Genomic DNA, 10,224 nt, shown 5'->3' on the forward strand with positions numbered 1-10,224 from the left:
TGACCGGGCCGGCGGCCGCCAGGCCCTCCGACTTCGGGGTCATGCGGCGCGTGGCGGCGGAGCTCGGCGTCGATCTGAAGGCCGCGGCCAGGGTCTCCGGCCGGGCCGGGTTGGGCGCGCTGTATACTTAAGATGATATCCCTTCCACTTCCCTGTGCTCATGGTTCGTCTTGTTTGGCTTGTGCTATTGAGAAGAGAAGTTCAGAGAAAATCCCAAGATGTATCAGGGATTCAGTATTCAGCAATGTTGTGTTCGGGCATTCTACGACAGGATTATGGACACACAAACTAAACTTTACTAGTGCATTTCGGTGGTGCTATCGATGTTTTTATGTTGTTGAATGTTTCTATGCCTGCGTTCAGAATTTGTGCCTATCTGCTGCTTCCCACACCACAACCAACATCACCACCACCATGGGAGCAACTTTTGCACAGTCGCCATAGCGGCTCCATCCCTATAGTAACCGCCAATATGGTGATTTTGACTGAAAATGTCACTAGCGAAGTCAAGCCTGCGAGATTTCATATTTGGAGGTTTGTGTAGTGTTGGGTTGAATGGTGCTCCATCCGCCCACAGCCTCCACATGTTGGACTGGAGCGATCGTGACGGCCTAAAGAGGAGTTAGATCGACACCGTTGTTCGCAATTGTGAGAAGCATTAGATGGGACATCCACATAGATGTCTAGATTGCATCTCACAATTTCAAGCATCGTCGTCAGAATCAAGTCGCAACCACCGAAATAACTGCCGAAATCGATACCCGCCGCCAAAATCATCACTGGAATCGTCTTCACTCTCAACGACGTGCTTGTGGTCGTCCTCCCCCTCGCCAGAATCAAGTCACAACCGCTACGTTGATATGTGTGACCTTTGGTCCACTATTATTGGTCAACTGAATTACTCCAATTGGAGAATAAGTATGTAGCCAATAACATATGACTTTGGATCCCATCACCTTTCCGCTCAACTTTATCCTAGTTTTGCCGAAGGAGCAATCCACTAAAAATTCCATCTGCCCCTACCGTACTCTAGCTTGGTAGTAAATTATGGAGGCTGAGTGCCTCAAAAAAAAATTATGGAGGCTGAGATATGTTGACTGCATTTGCACGCCATCTGTCCACCCTTCAAGGATATGACAACTGTGCTAGAGTTGCTCTAGCACATAGCAAACCATGTTCATTACCATGTGAGAAAGCCCATTTAGAAAAACAATTGCAAATTTTAAACTTTATTTTAACATGGATATTAACCCCTCCCTGTCTAGGTTTCCCTAACTGCACATACATTTTGATTAAAGGTTTAAAATATGCACATACAAGGTGCTTAGAAAATGTGCTTAGAGGATAGACATTTAATTAGACATCTATTCTCTCCTATAGAGATAAGCACTAATGCTCAAGAAAACAAAGTTTATTTTACAAAGGACCTACCTATGCAAGCACCTGTACAAGGCCTAAAACGATCCAAGCTCATTACTTGTTTTAGTCTTCACAGCATATGTAATTTTGAAGTAAAACAATGACAAGTATTTTGGAACGGAGGGAGTACTTATTCATCCCTACAAACTCATGTACACGACAAATTACTGTATGCAAAAATAAATAAAGCAACAAAAACTAAAACTTAAGTAGTGGCAATTTTACTTTTCATTTAGCAAAAAAAAATCAACAATAAATGTGAGATAGCACTAATTTTCAAAACGACTAATGGAAAACCAAAATTGAAACTTAAACTTTTTTTAGGGTGTCTGGTTTCCCCTTAAAACAGGACAGACGACAAGACTAGAGCTCTAAGACCCAGGTTCAATTTTTCTCCATAACCTGTATACGGACCCTTCATCCCTACAAACTCTTGTATCGAACAAATAAACCAAAAAGGCAAAGAAAAAAGTAGCGTAATTTTAAATTTTCGTTTTGCAAGAAAAAACAAAGATAAACCTACCTCATAACTGGGTGCTACCAAAATTAGAGTAGCATGGCAATTTCAGATTGGAAAAAACTAAAAAAAAAACATGAGATGGAGAAGAAAGCTTTTATTATTGATCGCTGCCAGACACACTGCGGCAGAACAAGGAACACACTGGAGAATGCTGCCAATTCTCCTAGAGAAACAAAATATGATGGGGAAAAAGAAACGCATGGGGGTACCAGCCGAAGGAGATGGGATACTAATTGGAGCAATAAATGGAATTAATTGTTTTAAGTACTCCCAGGAGAGCAAGGTATCCGGTTAAAATTAACCCTACAACCTGGCATGGCATCCTCGCACGACTGAGAACCAGAGGCAAATGTAGCATCAGAAATGACACCCGAAAACTGCTCTTTCGGAACGTCGGAAACACTGCCAATAGAGCTGCAACAAGGTTGCAAAGCTTTGGGAGGGAGGAGCTTCCCCTCACCGTTGCTCGGAACTTGCAGCCCCTCAGCATGGTTGATGCTGAGGCTTTTGTCTTCAACATCTGCGCCTACCTTGTCTTCTCCTGTCTTGCTGCAGTTTTTCGCCAAACCAGGCATGCTAGAAACCACTGCATGATGAGACTGGCCGTTATTATCTACTTCATCGCGCATATCATCAGTACAAGGCAATGCCTGGTCCTCGCCAGCAGCAACATTTTTCCCCACCACCACGTCCACAGAAGCCTCCTTGATCATCTCTTCACTTTCTGGTTGTGAAGATGATGCGAGAGCTTTGGACTTCCTAGAACCAGTGCTTGAACTATAAAGCTTCATGGCATTCTGTACAAGTTAAAAACACATCAATAATAAACATGGGTTCAACATGGAGTAATGCATTCAAAGATTGCTATACTTTATGGCCGAGGGCTGTAACCCAAGTTAGAGAACAATAGATGCAACATTAAGAAGGTTCTGATGTAATAATTCCCAGACGTAATATAGTTGTTCCATTAACCTCGTAGCCATTAAACAAAGATACTTCATTACACTGCTGAACAAGCCACAGTAACATTATTTCTGTACTGGATTTGAAGTAATGTATAAACATGTTTGGCTAAATAAACAATGATAATAAGCTCAGATACAGGACAATAATTTCAAGCCAAACAACAGATAAAGATAGTTAATGTTTCAAGACTCTAGGTTGTCTAGGCCGAGGATTACACATGCAATATAGGCATTGTGGCATACTTCATGGACAAATTTTAGACTTTCCAGTGCCATGTATGCTAGTACCTGCTCAATGTAAGTCATCAAAACAAGAAAAATATTGGGAACAGCCAGCACTATGGTTTGACACATAGGTGGCTCAGTTTGGCCTCCAGCTTTAGAAGTCATATAGCCTATTGCCCTATTCCATGCAGGTATATAGATTATGTTTTTCTTGGCAGATTATCACATGAAAGAAAAATGCCCTGACCAAGAAGCTTGAATAATATGGTGAACAGAAGATGTGACAAATATTAAACATAACCATTTATGCACTGGCCTATCGTGAAGGTTTGTGAGTGGGTCATCCAAAAAATCATAGTTAATCTTGGAGAAATGTACCTCAAATACAGAAGTTGTTTCCCCTGAAAATATGGACTTTATCATGTATTTGAAACCTTGAGCTTGATGTCCATGCTCATCTTTATTATTCTGAAAAAGGGAAGAGAATACTTGGTCAATGTTGATAAAAATGAAACTTTTTTAAACAGAAAACTGAACATGTAAATCATTCCAGCTACCTTCAAGCACCGACGCATGGTAGATTCACATCCAGCCAGCTCCAACTCCCCCGCCATTGTACTGCATTTTTTGTACAGCTCTGGTGAAGCAAGGCTTGTCGAAATATCAAGCCTCTTGAAGTATTTGGAGCAAAACCGAGAATCCACTTTTACAATAGAAGGCCCAGGAGTTGCCTCAGATCTATATTTTGGAGCATGTGCGTCAGTTTTTTCAGCATTAGCCTCAACTGTTTTGACTTCAGAGCTTTGACTTTGATTTTGAGCTGGGAGTTGCATTAACGAAGGCTTGTCAGAAGTATGAGATGAAAGTGGCACCTCCGACTCTAACTGCTGTTGAAAATCAGGATCATTATTCTGGCCATAGCTGTGTGAGTATTCTTCAAAGACACTTCTACTTGCATCCCAACCAGGTACCCGAGAGATATATGGGTCTTCTGCAGGATTGTGCCATGGAAATGGTTGTACACAATGAGGAAAACTTTCAGGATGTCCATGCAAAGGATAATGCATCCCAGCATGATTCGTATCCATAGATGGCCGCATCCCAAATAAAGATTGAGGGAACTGGTGGATAGCTGGGTGAAAACCAGGGATTGGAGGACCATGCTGGAAAGGACCAAAACCACTTGGTACTGGTGAAGGCCATGAAGGCGGATTATTCCAAGTGCTACCATGCCCTCTTGCATTATCAACAGTACCACTTCTTCTGGGGCGGCTGCTTGACCTGCGTTCTCTAATCTGGCTCCTATTATCATCATCAAAGGATCTTTGATTGTCCATCTCAGGTCTATCACGTGGCAGATGGAGATGCCCTGGTGATGCACTTTGATAGTTCTTCTCAGTAGCTTGACGATTCAATAATAACTCATGATGTCTGGTATTGCCTTTCTTCACTGAGCCATCAACAGCATCATGATTATGCCTCAGATTGCTCCGGTTGGAAACTTGACAATCACTCGCTGATGGTGGTCTGTCATTAAAATGGATTGGTCGGCCATCAGATCTCAAATTTCTACCATCTTTCAAGGGCAGAGAGGATTCATTGCTATTTGCATCAGTTTTACTAAGACCCTCAACTGATTGAAAGTCAGATGTTCGTCTATGTCTTCCAAGAGCAGCACCATTCTCCCTGGGTGAGGATTCTTCTTGCTTAGGGAAATGCCTGAAATAAATAGTAATTTAATAAATCTCTAGATAGTCACATCCACGCAGCTTGTAACTGCTAACAACTTATAGCTTTACGAACAGAGGCCTTTTAAAATAGAGAAAAGAAGCTTAGAATTTCAGTGCCAGTCACATGCAGGAAATGATGATGATAAGTGCCCACAATTACTAGAACTACATCCATGTTTTCACTCTTACCAGTTCTAAGCTCTATAAGAAACAGGCGATAAATACATGTCAAAAAGAGAAAATGGAACTGAATTCAGACTCAAGTAATCTCTCATCAGATCCATCTCCAATAAGACAATGCAGCTCCATCAGTAAACACTATTCACGGATTAGCTTCACACAATCTCCATATAATCTAGATCTCTTTATAACGAGTCAGTGGTGCTTTTATTACTTGGCAGAGGAGAACTGGGTTTCTTTACTTCAGTTGTTGATCTTCCTATCCTTGTGTATTTGTACCATTACAGAACATAAATAATTTATTCAACAAAATCAAATTCTAAAGACACAAAGGTAGATATAAAGATGCGGTCACTCCAATTTGAACAGTTGAAATGTAATGTAATGCGGAGAAGAATGTGGTCAACAGTTTCAGAAAATTACCTGCTTTGCTCCTTCACAGGATATGTGCTGGATCTGGTGGGGCTCTTCCTCTCAAAATCCCTCCTCCGAGAATCAACCTTCTCATATTCTCGCCTACGGTCTTCACTGGAAACAAATGAGCTTACATCAGACCTGCGTTTAGCATCTCCATGATATTCTTTTGCATTCCTGGGTTCCAGATCACCATTATGACCGCTTTCTTCATAAGACCTTTTCTTCCCTTTGCTGTCATCTCTATACTTAGAGCTCCTATGATCAGCAGCAGATGTATCAACCTCACTGTCATGGAGTCTACTTTTATTGTGCCTGCTCTCTGAATAATTATGTTCCTCTTTGCAGTGCTTTTCCAATGACCTGTCTCTAGTGCTGTCCTTTGAGGATCGCACATCCCATGATCCACCATCTTGACTCCTATGATATCTATAAAGATCATCTCGATGTTTCTCTCTAGAGCTGTTATCAGATCTTTCATTCCTAGATTTCTCTTCATCTCGATGTTTCTCTCTAGAGCTGTTATCAGATCTTTCATTCCTAGGTTTCTCTTCATCTCTAGGCTTATCTTTGTATCTTTCGTCCTTATATCGGTCCTCCTCTTTAGATCTTTCCCCTTTGTATTTTACATCCCTATGTCTATCTTCATGTCTCAACCTTTCCTCTTTGTACCTTTCATCTCTATGCAGTTCCTCATCTTTATGCCTATCGTCTTTGTGTTTGTTACTTTTATGCCTGTCCTGAGCTTTGGACCTATCATCTCTATATTTTTCTTCTCTATGTTTTTCCACACCTCTAGGCATGTCATCTTTCAATTTCTCATCTGTGTGTTGCTGCTCGTAACATCCATCAGTTTTGGTACGAGCATCCCGAGGCATGGTTTGCCTTCCCTTGCTGCTGCTTTGTAACTCATCTTTCGCAGCAGACTGTTCCTTTGTTTTCCTGTGCCTCCCATTCTTTTCAGATTCTCCATCGTGCAACTCATCTTCACGATGACGGTCTGCTAATAGAAAGACAAATAAAATAATATCAATAGAAATTATATATAAATGCTTCAGATATATAAAACATGATCAGAAGGCCCAGATCCCAACAAACCCACACCAATACTCTCTTGATTACTACGGTATTACGGTCCTAAGATTATGACCATATTACCACTTGCTGGATTTTGTAGGCTAATTAAACCATAGCAAATGATCATGATGTAGGCTGTATCCTTATGAGAAGAAGTATACAGAGCATACACAAATATAACAAATGAAGTGATGGACAAGACTAGATAATTGTTGAGTGGCTATGATCGTCAGAGAGCTTATTTTGAAAATTGATAAAAACAAATAGATAACAAATAAGACCCGCAAAAAAAAGATAACAAATAAGACAGCATAAACTATTTCGAATCACATCCATTCTACCACTTCATAGAAACAAGCCACAATAAAACTTATTACACATATCCATCTTGTCAACTGAAAACATGGTTCATTTACTTATAAATTACATTCCCTCCGCCCAGACATGTAAACCCGCATAATTGTGTGTGCAGCCTAACACAATCCTAATCAATAAATCATCAAAACAATCTAGACAGTTGAACTCTGCAACTCACACATGTGTGTACATACAATGTAAAGGTTTAATATATTGTACAAAAGCATGCAACATTTGTGCAGGCTTAAATGAGCAAAGATGTGTCACCAATTTTGCACAACTAACTGACACTGGCATGCAAATCCATATGGCATGTGGGTGCTCAATATAAACGTTAGATTTAGGCCCTTATATGCACTCAATCCCAATGCAAGGTGGGTGACTCATGGGTAGTACCAACATATGTTTATACCTTTGGGAAGGATCAAGGATGACAAGAGAAGCAGAAGCCATAAGTAATTTGCAAGGTATCATGAAAACTAAAATTTTAGCTGACATGTAGTATGGAATTCTGGTTGAAGCAGAGGAAATAGCCAGGTAGAATAGCATGCACAAACAACAAATAGCAACACCAACTCTCACTAGACTGTGGGCAAAGCTATAATACTGTGACTCATGAGTCATACTACATGAAACAAAAGCCAGGGATTCTTCCTATATTAAAAAAAATCACTAGTCAAGGAAGTACAAGACAAGCAGATGTGAGATAGGACCAGATTAAGGCAAATGTTACATAATGGAGGTTATGTTCTTCGCGATGAGTAAAGTCAGACAAAGGTCAAGTAATAAAGTTTTCATATGGTCATAAACTCATAACATCATATAATATTAGATTCTAGTCTAATTTTAAGTTTAGTAACTTGAGCATTTGAAGTTTCTCCTTCTGTTGTTACCGATATCTCAACAAGAACTATGCAATCTGGTAGGTGTTCATGTTCCATATGATCCTTTGGCCAGTATAGCAAGTGATACTTCATCATGACTATCTATCTACCAACAAGTTTTAAGTATGAAGAGCAAGCTGAAAAATACCTACCATCAGTTCCTCCATTGGAATAATTCTTCGTTTTATCGCTGTCCAAATCTCGTGTTTTCACCTCTTTGTTTCTTGGCGTAGCTTTCAGTGATGCATCATGCCTGCGCTCACTCCCCTTTTCATGATCCTTACTCCTATCCTTCACAATCTTATGCTGCTGATCTGTGCTGTCTTCCTTCAGCGTCAACACTTGCTTGCTTTCCTTTGACTTCTCTGGCTCAAGCTCCCTCCCCCTCTCCTTCACTCGGTGATGCTCGCCCGAAGTATGCTCCTCCAACAATAATGCCTCTTTATCTGACTTCCTTCTGGCAACCTCGTTGGCCCTATCATACTCCTTACTAGACTTCCTTGCAGACTTCCCCTTCACATCACCATCTGAACTCCTGGACTTCTTCGAGTCATGGTAACCGACTCTCTCATCCTCTTCGCCGTAACTCCACCTGTCATCCCCGGTGGCATTATCCTTCTCCCCTCTGCTCTTCCTCTTCTTCTGCCCGTCAGCCGACGAACCAGATGCCTCGCCCGCGTTGGAAAGCTTTGCAGGCCGCTTCTCGTGGTCCTCCGAGCCCTTGGAGGCCCTAACGGCGGCCGCCTTCCAGTCCTCGTGCTCCCGCGGCCGCGGATCCTCGTCGGAGTGCGGCTTCCAAACCTCAATCCCACGGCCAAAGGTTCGCCGGAGCCGCGCCTATTATGAAACCCTGCGCCCCCTGAATCCTCAGCAGAGGGGCGGAACCCGGGCAGAGCGTACGCAAATCCACCGGAACTCCTCGTCTCACCGCGGGAACCGCCGAGGACGCTCCGAGCATATATAAGCAAGCAGATGCGGAAACTTCCGGGGAGGCTGCGGGGATTCACCGGGGCTCGAGTCCGACGACGAGGCGGCGGGGGGCGGGGCAGAGCGAACTGGACTAGGATTCGGAGACAGGCGGCGGGGCGGCGGGTGGAGGCTTGGAGGAATCGAATCGAATCGAATCGGAATGGGATACGAGCAGCGGCCGGATAGGCGGAGGAGGGATTGGGATTGGGGATTGGAGGAGGGGAACGGGCGGGGGCGAGAGAAGGGACGCGATCGCCGATTTTTTGGGGATTTATCTTTTTTTTCCTTCCAAAGAAAGTTTCTGTTTCCGCTAGGGCGTCGCGTGTGGCGTGTAGCAGGTGGGCGTGACGGAAATACCCACCGTGCGGTTGCGTCGGCTGAGCGTGGGCAGCGGTTGGTATTGGCCGCGGATCAGGGGCAGCGCGGTAATTTTGGTGGGACTTTCCGTTCGCTTGTGTCCCGTTTTTGTTTTCGGTCTCAACCTTGGTGATCTTTTCTCGCGCAGTTGTTTCTCGTGCGCTTAAGGGACGATAATCTGGAGTATGTGCTGCCCAATGTCAATTGTCACGCTAGCTCATTTCAAAAAAAAAAAATTGTCACGCTAGCTTTATCAGGACCTCCTGTTCATCGCAGCATTTCAAATAAAAATGGTACAACATAAAATTCAAAATTTTGGCAGCATTTCATTTGTATTTTCAAGACAAACAACATAACAATATATATTGACAAGCATGACACATACTATATGACACCAACATAACACAAATTTCAAGTGCAATATCATAAGGTAGCAAGTTCATCCAACACATCCAAAAACAAACGGCCATACATGTCAAGTTCACATACCAAATCGCCGAAAAGCTTAACAAATGACGTCCATTGCAACAAAATTAACCCAATCTGATCCGAAAATTTACACAACACACCACAATGTCAAAAAAAAATTGGTTTAGATAATCAAATCTGATGTGATCATTCATGCATCGGCCCATACGCAGTACATGGTCTTCTCTTCCTTACAACAGCTCGAACAAGAACAGTCATTGCAACAAGTGCAACAAAAACAATGGCTCCTGTAATCATGGTCAGATCCTACAAAGACAGTAAGAGTATGCAGCAATAGAGGTTAAGGCCTATGGTGGATACCATGTTTTTTAAAAAAAGGAGGTTAAACCCCCGGCCTGTGCATCAACGCGATGCACACAACCATTCCTATTATATTATAAATAGAGTACATAACAGAGACGATCCCGGCCGAGCGATTATAAGATATGAAAATAAACACCTACGACTAAGTCGACTTCTTCCGCGGCAACGCCTTCAAGAAAGGATAAACTTTCTCGCGGCATCTTCGGCACATCCCGTCGGAATGGCTTGAGTTGTCGACGCCAACCAATAAAGACCAATACAATAGCAAGTACGCGACGTCTTCAACAAGACATCAACATAAATTTGTCGTTGTTGAGCCTGGCCAATAAAGGACA

The 10,224-nt window shown here is 42.5% G+C and overlaps 2 protein-coding genes across 2 annotated transcripts; one reads left to right on the forward strand and one right to left on the reverse strand.

Annotated features, from left to right (window-relative positions):
- Window positions 1–6: 6 nt before the first annotated feature.
- LOC125530985 lies at window positions 7–348 on the forward strand (the record flags this gene model as incomplete). Its single annotated transcript, XM_048695388.1, is given in 1 exon segment — window positions 7–348. A coding segment is annotated over 1 exon segment (125 nt), but the record flags the coding sequence as incomplete, so codon positions are not given.
- A 1,670-nt stretch (window positions 349–2,018) lies between these two features.
- LOC125530986 (uncharacterized protein DDB_G0287625-like) lies at window positions 2,019–9,832 on the reverse strand (the record flags this gene model as incomplete). The annotated part of the gene is made up of 7 exons (XM_048695389.1): window positions 2,019–2,736; window positions 3,508–3,597; window positions 3,687–4,848; window positions 5,463–6,453; window positions 7,924–8,563; window positions 9,587–9,640; window positions 9,761–9,832. Coding segments are annotated over 7 exons (3,546 nt in total), but the record flags the coding sequence as incomplete, so codon positions are not given.
- Window positions 9,833–10,224: the final 392 nt, after the last annotated feature.

Source organism: Triticum urartu, unplaced genomic scaffold, assembly GCF_003073215.2.
Source record: "Triticum urartu cultivar G1812 unplaced genomic scaffold, Tu2.1 TuUngrouped_contig_6700, whole genome shotgun sequence".
NCBI lineage: Eukaryota > Viridiplantae > Streptophyta > Magnoliopsida > Poales > Poaceae > Triticum > Triticum urartu.